Source organism: Mus pahari, chromosome 3, assembly GCF_900095145.1.
Source record: "Mus pahari chromosome 3, PAHARI_EIJ_v1.1, whole genome shotgun sequence".
NCBI lineage: Eukaryota > Metazoa > Chordata > Mammalia > Rodentia > Muridae > Mus > Mus pahari.
In genome coordinates this window covers 163,878,311-163,895,610 of record NC_034592.1, presented here as the reverse complement: position 1 = coordinate 163,895,610, position 17,300 = coordinate 163,878,311, and the positions used below count along the sequence as shown (strand labels likewise).

Genomic DNA, 17,300 nt, shown 5'->3' with positions numbered 1-17,300 from the left:
GATCAGCCATGAACAGACACTCCATATCAAGCACTATCTTATTGTCTGTTCTCTCCATCCTGTCTGCCCCAACTACTACTGACAAATCACCACTGGCATGGCTGGAAATCCATTTACTATTCCTATCTACAACCTGAACCTACTCAACTCTCAATCTGCCAGGTGATTCTTTTCAAAATGTAGCTCAGAAAACTATGGGAGCTGTTGCAGGATATTTAATCAAACTGTGAACCCAAGATTGTGTTACATTTTTAGTTGTGGTATGGCTCAGCCTTAGCACACACCTTTACTCTAAGAGCTTTCTGCTTGAATTTTGTTAATAGGATTAAATAAAGTCAACCAAAGGTCAAGAGAAATAGATTAGACTTGAACAAGAAAGGCCTCCTAAATAAGGAGAGGTTCATCAGATAGTTTGGTCATTCAGTCCAAACTAACTTATAGAGACTAGCATGCATTTCATTTGATCAGGCATGAAAAAAATAAAAATAAAAAAACAATGTTTTCAAATGATAATTTACCAAAGGCACACCTGCCTTTCTGGCATGAAATGAAAAATAGGTTTTCTTTTTCTTTTCTTTTTTTTTAAAAAAAAAGACTTATTTATATTATATATATATAAGTACATAAGTAGCTGTCTTCAGACATAACAGATGGTTGCAAGCCACCATGTGGTTGCTGGGAATTGAACTCAGGACCTCTGGAAGAGCAGTCAGTGCTCTTAACCTCTGAGCCATCTCTCCAGCCCCGAAAAATAGGTTTTCTTAAACCATGTGTCTTAATTTCATGTTAGAACGTTAGACTGTAGATTGCCACATGGCCCACGCCATCTTAAACATTAGCTTTTGAGTTTTCTTCTTAAATAAGAATATTTTTGTTGTTTAGTATTAAAAACACAGTTAAGAGATTTAAAGTGTTTTATGTAAATTCAAAGGGTGACTACAGTTCAAATTTGTTTTCTAAATTTCTAAGAGTTGGGAGTGATTTGGAGCTAAGATAAAAATATTTGAGTAGAGCAGTGGTAGCCCATGCCTTTAATCCCAGCAGATCTCTATAAACTAATTAACTGTTTCCTAAATTCAGGAGTTAGGGTGAGCAAGATGGTGGTAGCATATGCCTTTAATCCCACCACCCAAAGATAAAACTACAGATATAGCTCCTAACTGGTATGTTTGCACACTAGAGAAATCACATACCATATTTACAGGTTATTATTATAAAAACCCTCTATACAATTACTAGAAAGGAAGCTGCTTACACTGGGACAGAAACAAAGAGCAGCTTTTGCGACTGCCAGAAGCTCATCTCATGCATGCAACCCTGACCAATATTGAACTAAATGATACCCTAATTATGGAGATCATATTTATTGGTAAATTGTTAACTGGGACTCTTCATAAAGCAAAAAGGAGTCCACTAACATCTGCCTGTCAGGTTCTATTGCTAATGCTCTCCATATACAAAGAATAAATATTCTCTCTTTGAGAAACCTGGACATTTTATGAGGCACGGAGAACTTTATGCTCAGTCACTGCCAATCACCCACTGAGATCCATTCAAAGGCTTTGCAGGCTCCAGAAAGGTATTACAGCAGAACTGATACCTATCTGAATTCCTTCATAACCAGGATGTGGTAGCAAAAGAGCCAGGGCTATACAGAGAAACCCTGTCTCAAAAAAGACAAAAAAAAAAAAAAAGGAAGAAAGAAAGAAAGAAATAATGGTAAAGGTCAGAAAAGTCAGGCAAAGGTTGTTAGACCACCAACCTCTGCTTACCCTGTTAGTGTACAACAAATGGGAACAGACAATGGCCACCTCAGGAAGAATTCAGATGGTATCCCATAGAAAACAGATTTAAAAAATTTTAAGGATGTAACTATAATAGGAAAAATAGTCTCCAAAGATTTTAAGAAAAGCCAAACTGTCAAATATTTTAATTGTGGCAAACAAGGTCATTTAAAAAGGGATTGTAGGGCTGGTGAGATGGCTCAGCAGGTAAGAGCACCCGACTGCTCTTCCAAAGGTGCAGAGTTCAAATCCCAGCAACCACATGGTGGCTCACAACCATCCTTAACAAGATCTTCTGGAGTCTCTGAAAGCAGATACAGTGTACTTATATATAATAAATAATTAAATCTTAAAAAAAAAAAACAAAAGGGATTGTAGGCAAAGTGTTCCTAGAAACTTTATTCTACAGATAATTCAAACAGAAGGGCCCAGCCTTCTGGAATAAGGCAGCACTGGACTCATTGACTTAGATCAATAGGAGACAAACAAGGTAATCCTTCATCAAGAAATGCCCCAAGAGGGGCTGGTGAGATGGCTCAGTGGGTAAGAGCACCTGACTGCTCTTCTGAAGGTCCAGAGTTCAAATCCCAGCAACCACATGATGGCTCACAACCACCCATAACAAGACCTGACGCCCTCTTCTGGAGTGTCTGAAGAAAGCTACAGTGTACTTACATATAATAAATAAATCTTTAATAAAAAAAAAAAAAAAAAAAAAAGAAATGCTAAATAAATAAATAAAATAAACTCCCAGAGATAATCCATTAATCTATTACCGTAGATTATTTTATGAAATATATATTATTTAATCTGGTATTAATCTATTTTTATTATAGACGGAAAAACAGCTTCAAAACAGCTAGATAGATCGTTCAGCATCATAAGACTATTCCAATCAGGATTTCTGTTAAGTCCCAAACTTTCTCAGCATGAAGAGACTGGACAAATGTTACACCCAGCTTTCTTTGTTTTGTTTGTTTGTTTGTTTTGGGTTTTTCGAGGCAGGGTTTTTCTGTGCAGTCCTGGCTGTCCTAGAACTCACTGTGTAGACCAGGCTGGCCTCAAACTCAGAAATCCACTTGCCTCTGCCTCCTGAGTGCTGGGATTAAAGGCGTGCGCCACCACTGCCTGGCTACATACAGCTAGCTTTCTTAATTAAGACTTGACTGTTTTACCAATTTTCTTTGGGCCTTGTAAGAAAATGATACCCCATTCCCTAAAAGTAGGGTGGGTAGTTTTTGGTCATTCAATGGGTAATGGGTGTTTGTCTTCAAAAGGCAGGGAGGGTGTGAAGGGTTGGTTAAAAATTGTTAATGGCCGGGCAGTGGTGGCATTAAAAAACAACAACAACAACAACAAAAATCGTTAATGGTTTTGGTCAGGGAGGAAACAAAACAAGGGAGGTTACATTCAGGGATTGCTTTTTCTCTTTCTTTCCTCTATCCTTTCTCTCCTATCTAGTGTTGGAGGGGAGGGAGGAGAAGGGATGAAAAGAAAAAAAGGGGAATATAAATCTAGAGAGAATCTCATATAAGCGTCACCTGTCAATAAAAATCCTAATAGCTAATGAGCTGAGTCAGAAAATAGGAGGTGGGACACTAGCAGGAAGAGCGGGGATTCTGTGAAATATAGAGAGGCTGAGGAAGAAGCAGGCCAGGACTGAAGGAGAGGTAACTAACCGGCGGGTAGATGAATTCAGGTTAGCATCAAGGGGAGATTTGAGCTGGAACACTGAGGAGACAGACGGTAGCCATCAGGGAGCCAAACTCAATAAAGAGGAGATTCTCCCTGGACTTGGACATATGAAGCTGAGGACAGGTAATTTGCCATGTGGAAGACACAGAATAGGTTGAATGGGTTAAGCAAGTTATGAGTTAGTCAGGGAATGAGCCAAATCTTATGGCTTAGGCACTTATTAACAAATAATTAGTCTCAAAGTCATCATTCTGCGAACAGGGTCAGAAAAGAGGGAAAACATTTATTTTTTACATATAGGAATAAGATATTTGGTTACAACATATTATGTTTCAACTCAGTTTAAGGGATTGTTACCTATGGGATTCTTAAAACTTCAATGTTAAGTTTTAGTACTTTTAAAATACGCTATTATAAACTGTTAAGGATAAAAAATGTGAGTTAGTAGTCAAACAAACTCACAGTCGTGTTAGATAGTAGTCTAGTTTATTACAGAAATGTTTTCAAAGTTGAAAGTATAGTAAATAGCTAGAAACAATTTATATATTCTATAGATAGTCTTCAAAAACCTCAGAGATCTACAAAATATGGCATTTAAAGATGTTTTATTATTAAAAGATCTTTAAATAATAAAACATCTTTTTTGATGAGACAGGTGCCTGGCAGCACCCCCATTGTATTTCAAAGATTATATAGCTCAATACATATATATATATATATATATACACAAAATATTATCCAAACTAGACAAACAATGCAGGCAAGTAACCACCAAGCTCTGCAAAGACAAGGACGGCAGGTCCTTCATATTCTCGAGTTCACAGATAGTCTGTCATACACGGGGCCAGAAGGCTGAATGAAGACGCTGCTCCTAGGACTCAGAGAAATTTGTGGGTGACTGTCCAGTCAGCCACCAACCTCTGTCACTTCAATAGTTCTCGAAGCTGCTTGCCTGCACTTCCTGCATACTCAGGTAAGTTTTATTTCCTTCTCAGATCTATAATGGAGTTGAAAACTAGCTAGTCTCACAACTAAGCTAAATTGTTTAGGATTTAAGAAAATGTTTTAAAATCTAAGAAGATATTCTTAGGTTTATAAATGCAAGGTTTTTTTTGTTTTTTTGTTTTTTTAGTGTGTTCTTTTTTTTTTTTAAGATTTATTTATTTATTATATGTAAGTACACTGTAGTTGTCTTCAGACACTCCAGAAGAGGGAGTCAGATCTTGTTAAGGATGGTTGTGAGCCACCATGTGGTTGCTGGGATTTGAACTCCCGACCTTTGGAAGAGCAGTCGGGTGCTCTTATCCACTGAGCCATCTCACCAGCCCCATAAATGCAAGTTTTGATAGAAAAATATTTAAGTAGAGAATTCTAACTCACCAAGATAGGATATAAACAGTAGAGTACTTTCTCCAAAGTTGTCAAATACAAATATTTGATATTGTGAGTGTAATTCTTACCTGATGGTTTAATAATTGTTCTTATTGTATACAATTTATTGATGTAAGAGAAAGAGCCTTTTATTGGACTGAAAAGGGAAAATGTAGAGAGAATCTCTTATAAGCATCATCTGTCAATAAGAAAGCTTATGGGCAATGAGCTAAGGCAGAAAACAGGAGGTGGGGCTTTCAGTAGGGAGAGGAAGAATTCTGTGAAACAGTGAGAGAGGGGGATATTCACCCTGGAATGCAGAGGAGATGGATGTAAACAAACACATAGCTGAAGTCAAGTTAGAATATAAGGGGGGGATTCAACCAGAACGCTGAGGAAATGGACATAAACAGGCCAGAACCCAGGTTAGAATAAACAGAATGAAAAAAGAGCTAGTCGGAAAACAGGCCAAAGCTTATGGCCTACGCATTTACTAATAAGTCTTAGAGTCATTATTTCTGAGAATTAAGTAGTCGGGAGTAAAAACCCTTTTCACAAGTGGCAGATGGTCTTTATGTAGTCCCAATTCAATTAAAATTTAAAGCTGGCATTGGAGTTGAAATGTGGCTCTTTCTCTAAATCTAACAAATGCTTGTTAAAGGAAAATTCAAAATCTCCTCACATCACAAGACCCACCTGGTATGGGACAGGAAAACAACAAGTAAGGGACTAGTCTATTGTCACTAATCTCAATCTTTTGGTTTTCATTTGACTCTCTAAAATGTTTCTTAAAGTACAAATATAATCTTCCAGAACAACAAGATTATTATATATGTATAAAGTTTGTCTTGATACTAGTAGTCATACCGAGTACTAATTCTAGAAACAAGCTCCATCTAGCTTCCTCCATGCATTTTCAGGTTTGAGTCTGAATCAGTTAACCAGGAACGAAGTTTGTGTATCTGATAAATTGTCATCCTCAAACCTTTCAAAGACCTGCTGAATATGGCATTTTAAACATTTAAGTTTGCTACAATGAACTGTGACCATTCCAAACAATAACTTTTGAGGTCTCCAAAAAGATGGGCCCTGCAACAATGAAATCCACCTGGACTGTAGTAATGCTAACCACTGAGCAAAACTGCCCCCATGCCTCTTCTACCACCAGGTTCTGTGCAAACAGTAGACACCTTTGGGTTACCCAGCCAGGATTGCCTCTAAGCTGACAAACACCACTCAAAAATCAGCTTTGGACTACAAATTGCTGAGGACATTCAAGTTGCTGAGTTCATATGAGACTGAAACAAACATTTTACAGAACTTTGAACTCAAAATTCTTAATCCTAAGACTGCCAAATATAAACAAGCTGGAGACTGTGAAAAACTTGGTAGAAATAGCTTCATTACTGTCAATAGTTTTGCTGTATTACAGTTAAAACCTTTCCTTTTTATTTAGACAAAAGGTGGTAAATGTTGCAGGATATTTGTCACACTGTCAACTCAATTATGCTATTTACTAGAAAACCCTGTTTCTCATTGTGGTGTGGCTCAGTCTTAGCACGCCCTTTAATCAAAGAGCTTTCTGCTTGAATAGTGTAAACAGAATTAAATAAAGTCAACTATTGGTCAAGAAGCAGAGCAAGCAACCAATTGACAGGAAGTGAATCTAGGATTATTGAGAAAAAAACAAAACAAAACAGAAAGTAAGTGAGAGCCAGGAGGACAGAGTGATGCACAGGAAGTATAAGGGAGGGACATTCAGTTTAAAAGGTTTTTTTTTAGAAGTCAAGAGAAGGGGGATTTCTTCTCCGGTACTGGCAGAGGAGGACGGTCAGCTGAGTGCTTTTTCTGGCTCTCTGAGCTAGCAGGCTTTCACCCCAGCATCTGGCTCTTGATTCTTCACTGGTAAAATGAAGCAACTGAGATATTGTTTTTAAAAAACCAACAACAGGGAACTCTATCCTAATGTTAAAGTCCCTGTGACTTCCAGCTCCATTCTTCGTGCAATTCCCACTCTTCTGGACTCTTTTTTTTTTTTTTTAAATCTAGCCTCACTGTGCTTGACCTTGTTCTTTTTGCATTTATTTTTATTTATGTGTATGTGTGTGAAGCTGTGTATTTATCAACACCACATGCATGCAGGTAGCTGTGGAGGGTATCAGATCCCCTGAAACTGGAGTTATAAGCAAGTTGCGAGTCTCCTGACAGGGGTCATAGGAATCAAACTCAAGTCCTTTACAAAAGCAGTTAAGTGCTCTTAGCTGCTAAGAAATCTCTCTAATCCCTTTTATATTTTTTAAAGAGGTTGGGCAAGACGTAGGAATCAAACCCAGAGCTTTGTCAGTGCTACTCAGGTACACCTTCAGCTGTCCTTTTAAACTGTTTATTTCTTTATTTAGTGTGTGTGTGTGACCTGACATATCTGTAGACGTCAGAAGACAATTTCAGAGAATCAGTTCTCTCCTCCTACCTTGTGCATTCTGGGAACTCAAACTCAGGGTTGACAGAGCCTTTACCCTCTGAGCCACTTCACCAGCCCCCTACTTGCCTTTTTATGTGCCTATACCAAATTCTACTTTTTTCTTTTACTCCTCCCAAATCTGACACTTCATAAACCCAACTAAAATGCCACACTGCTGAATATCTCTTGACTTCTGTTCTACTTTTTGTGCTTATTTATACAAATACCGAACTTGTCTTGTGAACTGCAAGTCTTCTGAAAATGGCTGTGAATGCCTCCCTTCTACTACCATTACCAAGGAAGACTTATGTTTCCCTAATCAAACGCATAAAAAAGTAGGAAAAATACTATTCATCTACCCAACACCTAATGATTAGTGAGTGGCATAGCCATCTCTGTCCAGATGGCTGAGAATTTGAACAGGTGACCTATAGCCTAGAGGAAAATGTTTAAGGGAAGAAAGGTATAGCACATTCTTACTATATACATCAAAGACTCAACTGCTTCTTACAGCCAACTTGCTTACGGACATTACTTCAGACACCAAAACACTGAAATTCAGACCCCTCAGTCATATCTTAGGGTGGTAGTCAGGCCTCATGAACCTACTTATTTTGACACATACATACATACATACATACCCACTTTGTCTGAAAGGCATTATGCCAAATTACCTAGCTGTGACGGTGAAAGTAAATCTTGTTTTTCGAACAAGGTTTCGTTAAGTAATTCTAACTGTCCTGAAACTCGCTATGTAGCCCTGGCTGTTTTGTAATTCGCTATGTAGACGAGGCTGGTCTCTAACTTAAAAACGAAGGCCTCTGCCCCTGCCCCATCCCATCCCACCCACCTCCCACAACAATGCTGGGATTAGAGACGTGCGCCACTAGCTCCAGCCCCTTGTTTTTTGTTTTGTTTTGAGACGCGGTCTATTTAGCTCTAGTGGCTGCTAGTCCAGAATCGTTCTCAAATAGGCCAAGAGCGAGCTGTGTTCCAGGGCACTAGGCACCCTACCTGGGGTAAACTCCCCCCACTGCCTTACCCCCTGCCCAGGCCGGGTACGTAGCCCAGCGGTGCAGGCATGCCCAGGAACGGCTTCTTCTTCTTGTTCATGGCGGTGTTGTTGAAAAGCAGGGGAGCAAGTATGCAGCAGAAGACTCGGAGTCCGAGTGGTGTCACAGCAGTAAGAGATGCAGCCACTACGTCACCCGCGCACCGGAAGTAGAGAGCGGGATCACGGAAAGCCCCGCCCACCATGATCTTCTGGAGGAAGTCAAATATGTGGGTTTGCAAAGTGTTTCCGCTCAAGGCTGTGTGTAGTGTTTGCTGCGGGAAAACGCGCGTGCGCGTGACAGTATTAGGTATCGCGCCACAAGGACGTGGGTTCGATTGTCATACCAGCCATGACGCGGAGTCGGAGCTCATTAGTCCTGTTCAGGAGCGTTCCGGTGCAGGCATGGCTGCTAAGCCGCTTAGTTCAGCCACCATAACCACTTCCGACTAGCCTTACTGTACTGAACCGTATGCGGTCACCGACGGTCCAGACTGCACGATCAGATCCGGGACCACCCCCATCCCCTGCGCGCCTTCGGAGAACAACTGTATAGTGCACTCAACAGTGTGTGGGCCAGCGTCACAGGCTTGGGAGTGACTGTGTGCCCAGTGGCTTGAATGGACTCACACCACTCTACTTTGCACAGATACTTTCTACCTGTGTGCAGCTCTTCCCGAAACACAATGCCAGTCCCACCTGTTGTGTAATAATAGCCTCAGGCCATGAATTAGGCTGTACAGGGCATTAACCCCAAGCTATAAAAAGTTGCTTAGCCTCAAGGATGTCTACCTGCAGAAACAGTGTGCCAGGGGAACGGGAAACAACTCTGCTCCGAGTTAAAAATCTCAAAAATAGCTGTAACGTCCTGGTAGCTATTCTGTGTGTAGGTCCCAGCCCTTTTAGGTTAGGGGCCCTCGGTGTTTAAATAAAGCAGTCTCAGCCTGTTGAGACAGTCTGCCTCTCCACCACACTTGTCTTACACCTCCTGCACCTGGGGAGAGCACCAGGCTCTAGGGCCAGCAGGAAAAACTGCAAGTTGTGCAGCCTGGACTCTGTGCTGGACCAGACAACCAGGCCTCTGCAGCCAATGCCTTTCAGTGAGGTATTAAAGCAGTCCTGGCTCCCTAGACAGGATTTTAGGGAGGGACAGGATTGAGTCTGTGAACACTGACCCGCAGGGAACTGAGTCTGACCGAGGGGCTTCATAAAGGTGAGGAGTATTGCCTGAAGTTCAAAGCAAAGTGGTCCGCAAATGAGGGTCATTAAATACTCCAGTAAAGAATGAGCTAGTAGCTGACTCAGACAGATACAGACACCAACAGCCAAGCAGTGGATTGAGCTTGAGGATTCTTGTGGAAGAACAGGGGAAAGGATTGTGGGTCCTGAAGGGGATAGGAACTCCACAGGAAGACCAACAGAGTCAACTAACCTGGACCCTTGGAGCTCTCAGAGTCTGAACCACCAACCAAGGAACATACACTGGCTGAACCTAGGCCTCCCCACTCATATGTAACAGATGTGTGGCTTGACCTTCATGTGGGTCCCAAACAATTTGATCAAGGGCTATCTCTATGTGGAATATGTTCTACTAGCTGGGCTGCCTTGTCTGGCCTCAGTGGGAGAAGAAGCACCTAGCCTCGAAGAGACTTGAAATGTGTGTGTGTGTGTCCCAGGGGGGGCCCCACCTGCCCAGAGGAGAAGGGGAGGAGGAAAGATTGAGGGAGGGGTAATCAGGAGGGGGCAGTGAGCAGGATGTAAAGTGAATAAGTAAAAAAAAAATCTCAAATATGTATATATATATGCATATGTATATGTATTATATATATGGAACGAACTAGTGGGAATGGAAATATAGCTCGGTGGTTAAGAGAATTTCTCATTCTTGCAGAGGACACGGGTTTATCTAGGTGTCAGCTCACAACTGTCCATAACCCTAGTGCCAGGAAAACCGATGTCCTTTTCTGGACACCAGGTATGTATGTAGTGCACAGATATACACTCATAAAATTTAAAAAAAAAAAAGAAAAAAAAAAAGAAAAAGGAATGAGCAAATTAGGACACACAGGTGTTTGGGAGAGAATGATGTGGCCCTTGGCCAGACCGAGTATGTAAAAGCGCACAGGCATGATTATCCCCACCACCACCAGACCGAGGGGACCTCGCCTGCCAACTGCAAAGGCCCTCCAGCGGGTTGCAACAGAGGCTGGTCCACGGAGTCCTACCCAGGTGCGCAAGGACGCCTTTTGCTCTGGCGGACATCCTCGGCGTACGCAGCCCCGCGCGCCGCCGATACACCTCTGAGCTCCCGGAGCGCGCCTTGCGCCCAGGGCTGGGCGGCAGGTGCTTTGCCGCGCAGACTCCCCGGCCGCGGGGACCAGCTTGGGCTTGGCCGGCTGCGGCGGGTGGGAACGCGGTGCGCGTTGCCCACCGGCCACACTGGCTGCCTGGTGCTCCGCGAGGGGCGTGTGCCCGAGCCGCACATCCGCGGGCTCCATGTTCACCGAGCTGCGGTCAAAGCTGAGCCCCCCGCGAGCTCGCGCCGGGGCTGTGCGTACAGGCTTCGGGGAGCGTCCGGATGTGGACGGTGAGCTGGGATGGACCCAGGCGCAGGAATATCGTGAGCAGCGGGCTGAGAGCGGGAAGGGTACCGGGGCCCAAGGAGAGCACCGGGGCTAGACTCAAAGGGTTTCCGGGTGCGGCCACTGCGGGGAGGAAGTCTTTTTACTAGAGTCCAAGGGCCTTTGTCCAGCATTATGGGGCGGGAGGACAGCGGTTATTCTCAGGCCTTGACTTGGAGTGGGGATGACACCACACTCGGGTCACCCTTTACTTCACATAGAGAAAAACCCTCCCCAAGCCCTAACGTTGGGGTTGGAGACAAGGCAGAGGCATATAATTTCGAGGTTGAGGCTGGGAACTGACAGACTCTGGCCCAGTACAGGGAGGAAATAGGCGGGGTCTGGGCGGCCTTGGCAGGTGCGGTTATAGCCAAGACGTCGGACTGGTTTCCCTTTCTAGCCCTAGACCAGGGAAGGCCCTGCAATGCCCTCAGACCACAGGCCTATTCCTTGAACCTCGCTCTATTAGAATAAGTCTTATGGTACTACAGGCTACCTCAGAATAGTGGCTACATACTTAAGCCCACCTTCTTTCTTCTGTTGACTTGCAGGTACCACATAGTCATGTACAGTACTTATGGATGCTTTCGGAGCATCAAGACATTGGTCATCCCCAGACTCGTGTGATTACCATAAATGACCCTAAAACTAACTTAACAAGTGCAGTGAATTAGTGGGAGAAGGATTGTGTTAACTAGTCCTTGCCTAGCTGGCACCCTATTCACACTAGTTGGCCTACTGAGAAGCCACACAGAAAGGAAATCTGGCAGGTGCCTGGCAAAGTGCTTCTTGTCAGCTTTCCCATAGTTCAAACTTTTTGTCAGTGAGTCATAGTTAGAGACTATTAAAGACAAAGACCTGTGTGCACCCTGCTCATGTATGGCATGTAGGAGGCTTGCCTGTCAGCCCAAACCAAGGACAAAGCAAGTCAGGGCAGCCCTAGAGATAGCTGCTCGCCTGGCCTGGCTATGGCAAGGACCACCCTCCAATCTAATCACCCTTGGGGCCAGAGTGTGGGCTGTCAGCTGATAAAGGGAAGGGCATGTCTGGCTTATCTTCAGAAAGTTCTCAAGACAACTCTTGCAAAAAGAAAAAAAAAGTTTTGGTCCTGGGGGCTCAAGAGTCCCCCTAGGGAGAAATTATTACTCCCCTCATTGGTAGAGAGAAGATTTAATTGTCAGGGAGCTGAGTCACAGGGGAGGAGCTTGCCCCTGACCACTCTGTATGCACATCCCTGCATACAGCCTCTGCCCATTTCAGCTTCTGCCAGACTCTCCTAGAGCACACAGTCTCTGCTGAGAACATACCCTGCCACCTGCCTCGGACACCAGGCACCAGCCTCACGTGGCATGACTCCCGAAGCCAGAGGGCATCCGGCAGCAGGCCAATCAAGCTCCTTCAACAGCCCGGCTCAGAGACCCCCCAGGTGCCTACCTACACCACCTAAATCCTTGCCCTTGCTCTCAGCTTTATTACCTTCATTCAACTAACCTCACCTCCCCACCCGCAGGCCCGGCTCTACTCTGATCACTATGGCTTGTACCATACGAGCCCTTCGCTGGGTGGCCTGACAAGGCCAGTGGTCTTGTGGAGCCAACAAGACGTTTGCAAGTGGCTCAAGAAGCATTGTCCTCACAACTACCTCGTCTACGTCGAGGCCTTCTCCCAGCATGCCATCACTGGTATAGCGGGGTCACTGGTTAGGGAGAACTAGAATGCTCAAGATGTAGTCAGCCTTGTCTTCACCTGTATCCTCCTGAGTTCAGTCGTGTGTGTGTGTGTGTGTGTGTGTGTGTGTTTGCGTGTGCGCCTCTCCTAGTCTCTCTGCTTTATCTTTTGCTGCTTCTCTGATTGGCCTCTATCTTTTAATCAATCCTGTCTTTCTACCTTTCTTCCTTTAAGAATCTCTGCTCTACTTTCTTGGTCGTGTTTGTTTGTTTTATCCTGATAGAGTCTTCTGCTTTGCTTCTGTTTGCCTCACTGCCTCTTCCTTCTCCCTCCCTAGGCCGAGCTCTGCTTAGACTGAATGCAGATAAGCTGCAGAGAATGGGGTTGACCCAAGAGGCTCAGAGGCAGGAGGTGCTGCAGCAGGTGCTCCACCTGCAGGTTCGTGAGGAGGGGCGGAGCCTGCAGCTGCTCAGCCAAGGTTAGTATAACCAGGATTAGGGGGAGGGACTAGACTGAGGGTGTAGGATGACGTTTCTCGACACAAAAGGGTGGCTGGGGGCATCCAGTAAGGACCATCCTTGTGTGTGCCAAAACTCAACTTTTCCTCCTATCCATCCTACAGCTTCCTTCGGAAACATGTCCTAGCTGCTGCCTATACTTGGACCCCAGACCCCAACACTGTGACCAGAGCCCACAGCCAAGAATGAGTCAGAACTAGCCCTACAGCCCCTTTGGATCCTGCAGGGTACCCTAGTGGCTAACCTAGCCCAGTGATCAGGGAGGAGCAAGACTTGCACTCCAGGTGTCTCTGGAGAGGCTCTACAGGTTCTGCCCTGTGGCTGGGTGGGTGGTTGCTGCCTGCTTATAGACCCTTCTTCTGAGATCCAAGCCCAGGTCCCATCCCCTGGTGCTGCTGGCAGCAAACAGGGTAGCTGCCTGGAACCAGAGTGGGGTTTGAATGTCCCCAGACTCCCAGGGAGTCTGTCTATTTATGCTCCCTCCAACATGTGACCATCCCCCATCTGAGTCATGAGTCTTCCCCTTAAATCTTAGTTCTGTGTCTTTCCCAGGCACCCCCAGATCAGCCACACAGTGGGACAAGCTGTCTTGGCTCTCTTTCAAGTATATCTGCCCCCTGGCTCTCCCAGAGTACATCAGGCCCAACCTGCTGTCCATACTAATGGTGATCAATTCAGCTAGGCATCATGCCATGTGCTTCAGTCAGTGATTATGAAAAGTCAGTATACCCTACCCACTTGTTAGGAGTGAAGTTGAGAGGGGTCCAAGATGCTCAAACTGCAAAGCCAGTATGTGGCACAGATTCCAGTGCTGTACAGGTGACCCTATGCACAGCCTACCAGTTCAGCAGTGTTCTCAATCTTACCTTTGAAGAGGTCATGCTTTTAAACAGCTTCCCTATTCCCTGGCTCTTAGAAACCATATTGAAGAATGTGTGTGTCTGTCTGTCTGTGTTCATGTGCACCTCTATGGCTTTCCCAAGAAGACCTGTTCTCAACCAAGAAAACCATGTAGGGCAGTTCTTTATGTGTCACCAGATACCTGGACAACCCCTCCTTGGGTATTTGGGGGCTCTTGCTGCCAGGAAGGAGGACAATAAGGATGACCCTGGCAGCTCACCCTCACTCTGCTCTCTACCAGCTTTCCCAGGGACTCTCAAATCTCAGGGACAGTTGAGGCTCAGCCTCCAGTCCCCTCTGTGTGCCAAGAGCTGGCCTCGATTCAAGGTTGCTCATTACAGTTAATTTGGGCCATTGGCCTGGCATCTTCCATCCTGTATGCCCTTCATCCATGGAAGGGGGCTCCCTTATTGTGTTTGCCTGCCTCTAGAATCCCCCAGTCCTGGTGCCTGCAACCAGAGGGCCCTCTCTGCCCCTTCTCTGTCTTTTCTTCCCTATGCTCCCGTCCTGTCTTCCTTGGTTTTTGGTCACTTTTTTTATACTCTGACAAATAAATAAATAAATAATAAAAAATCAAAAAATCAAAAATAAATCTGGTTCTCAAATGCCATCAGTGTTGAATCTCTGGGGAGCAAAGGGGTGTCTAGGACAGTGCCTGCAGACAGAACACCACTAGAGGGCAGTGGTGTTGCATCCTGGGAAAGCTACCTGGTAATTCCAGGACATCAGAACAAACAAGATGTCTCAAGTAAGTAAGTAAATAAATAAATAAATAAAACATCCCTGTCTCAGAGAGAGAGAGAGAGAGGAGAGAGAGAGGAGAAAGAGAGAGAGAGAGAGAGAATGAATATCCCAGTTTGGGACATAGCAGCCCTGACACGCTCAAAACAACAGCTTGGACATATGGAATGAGGCTTTCTGGAGCTGATCTAGCAGTGGGTCCTTGCTGGTTCATGGTCTGGGAGTATAGCTCAGTGATATTGGACATGGTTTGGGGCCCAAATCCAGGTTTGATCGTCAGCATAGGAACAGAAACAGAGGTCTTCTAAAAGTAGAGAAGAGTTCTTCCTTTATCTATTCAACTTTGTAGTGGCTGTCTGGTATTCCTGAGCTAGAGGCTATATCACAAATCTATTTCTGTGATCATTCTCATCTGCCTCTCAAATATCTCCTTTAAATTTAGGGTTCGGGCTGGTGAGATGGCTCAGTGGGTAAGAGCACCCGACTGCTCTTCCGAAGGTCCAGAGTTCAAATCCCAGCAACCACATGGTGGCTCACAACCACCTGTAACAAGACCTGACGCCCTCTTCTGGAGTGTCTGAAGACAGCTACAGTGTAACATATAATAAATAAATAAATTTAGGGTTCACTTAGTCCATATAGAGCTCAGAAACGTCAGTCACATCTACAAAGACCCCTTTTCCAAATAATCTATCACTGCAGCTTAACATGGCTATTGTTGAGGCTTACTTTTCAGCCATACCCTGACATACATAGCACATGAATCATGCACTCTGAACACAGTAACCAGACATACAAATAGGAACACTCTGAACATAGCAACCAGACATACAAATAGGAACAAATATACATATAGGCCACAAACATAGTGACACAACATGCAGACATGCTTAAACATGTACAAACACACTTGCACATTTGGCCAGACAATGGTATGTGCAAAGATTTATAACATCCCCATATGCACAGATATAATTACCCAAGTGCATAAATACAATGCATAATCACTAACACTAGACATGACATACCACATGGTGCATATAATTGCATTGTAAAACGTCTTGACACTTAGATACACACATAAAAAAAAAAATTACAGGGAGGTGGGGCTAGAGAGAGAGAGAGCACAGTTGCTGCTCTTGCAGAATTGAGTTTCCAGCACCCTCTTCATGCAGTTCACAGCTGTCTATAACTCCAGCTTCAGGGAATGTAGTGCCCAGATCTACATCATGATGCCCATGTATGACTACCACCTGATAACACATGGTCACTTAGACACATAATAACCTATGGGCATTGGTATATCACACTTGTGAAAACTCAGATTTACACAGGGAAAGCTGACAGCCTTGAACACACCTCAGTATGCACACTGATCCCCACCAACATTCTGATGTTCCACATCCTGGGAGACTCACAAAAGGTAATAAAATAAAACATGCCTTTAATCCCAGCATATGGGAGGCAGAGACCAGCAGATCTCTGTTTGAAGCTGGCCTGGTCTACAAAGGGCTACATAGTGAAAAGTTGGTTTTTTGTTTTTTGTTTTTGTTTTTGAAAACAAAACAGTGGGCATGGCTGGGGACAGCTAACAGCTGGATTTTTCCCTTCCCTATTGAGTGCTCCTGTGTGGCCCCAGGCTTTGCACTCTACCTCCTTATCAGCCAGTTTGCCCTTCCTAGTCTGTCAAAGGGGTGTTTATTTCTCTGCCTCATTTCCAAGTTCTGTAGGCTAGGATGTCACCCTCCCACCCACTCCCTAGGTCTTACACTAGCAGCCCAGGCTCTGGGCCAGAGAAGCTAGATACTGGCTGTCGCTCTAGGACCACTGTTCACAAAGAAGGGAGAAGTGGATTCAATAGCCAGTAACCGCAATAAGGCCTATTGGTCTTAACAGTGTCTAGATTGACCAAGGTGGCCTAAGGGACAGATAGAGGCTGAGGTGCGCCCCGACAGCCTTCGGACGTCCTTATAACCCTTCATAGGATCTCCTTCAGCCAGCGCAACCACACTGGTTGCTTAATCCGTCAGACAGGATTTGCGGTAGTGTCCAGAGTTCCTGACATGCCTCAGTTTACTGGACTGTCCACAAAGCGACTCTTGCCCAAGGCACGCGTGACAGACCTCTCGGCCCTGGAGGCGAGGACCACCGGGTTTACGGATCTCTCAGCCCGGAGCGGCGAACCGGCCCCACCAGCCCCTTCCCCGCAGCGGCGGCCGCGTGAATACCGCGAGAGTTTGCCCCCTCCCCCCCGCAGTAAAACTGTCAAAGGTAGGAGGGGCGGGAGCGCGCATGTGCGCAGCACGGCGCGGAGTGTGCGCCGCCCGGACCCCGCGCCCCGCGCCCCGCGCCCCGGCCCGGCTCTGGCTCCGGCCTGGCCCGGCCGCACCCCTTGGGCTGGCAGGTAAGCGCCGGCACCGCCTGCTTTACCGCGGCCCCGGCGCCACCCGTGCCCCGCACCAGCTCTGTGCCCAGCCCGCCTCCCCGCCG

At 45.2% G+C, this 17,300-nt stretch overlaps 2 protein-coding genes across 3 annotated transcripts in view; one reads left to right on the top strand and one right to left on the bottom strand.

The window, feature by feature from the left end:
* Prpf6 (pre-mRNA processing factor 6) overlaps positions 1–8,551 on the bottom strand; it is a 49,639-nt gene extending 41,088 nt beyond the window's left edge. The window contains exon 1 of the mRNA XM_021192672.2: positions 8,354–8,551. Coding sequence (XP_021048331.1) covers positions 8,354–8,424 — 71 coding nt within the window. The 5' untranslated portion in view covers positions 8,425–8,551. The remainder of the gene's footprint in view (positions 1–8,353) is intronic.
* Positions 8,552–10,653: 2,102 nt separating this feature from the next.
* Positions 10,654–14,675, top strand: Samd10 (sterile alpha motif domain containing 10). 2 transcript variants are annotated; one of them, XM_021193432.2, is made up of 5 exons: positions 10,654–10,949; positions 12,228–12,409; positions 12,494–12,665; positions 12,989–13,129; positions 13,274–14,624. In XM_021193432.2, the coding sequence occupies exons 1-5, from the start codon at positions 10,859–10,861 to the stop codon at positions 13,294–13,296; spliced, it is 609 nt and encodes a 202-aa protein (XP_021049091.1). In that variant the 5' UTR covers positions 10,654–10,858; the 3' UTR covers positions 13,297–14,624. The 2 variants fall into 2 exon arrangements, with proteins under 2 accessions (XP_021049091.1, XP_029392238.1); XM_029536378.1 differs by having other exon boundaries at positions 10,930–10,982; positions 12,244–12,409; positions 13,274–14,675.
* Positions 14,676–17,300: the final 2,625 nt, after the last annotated feature.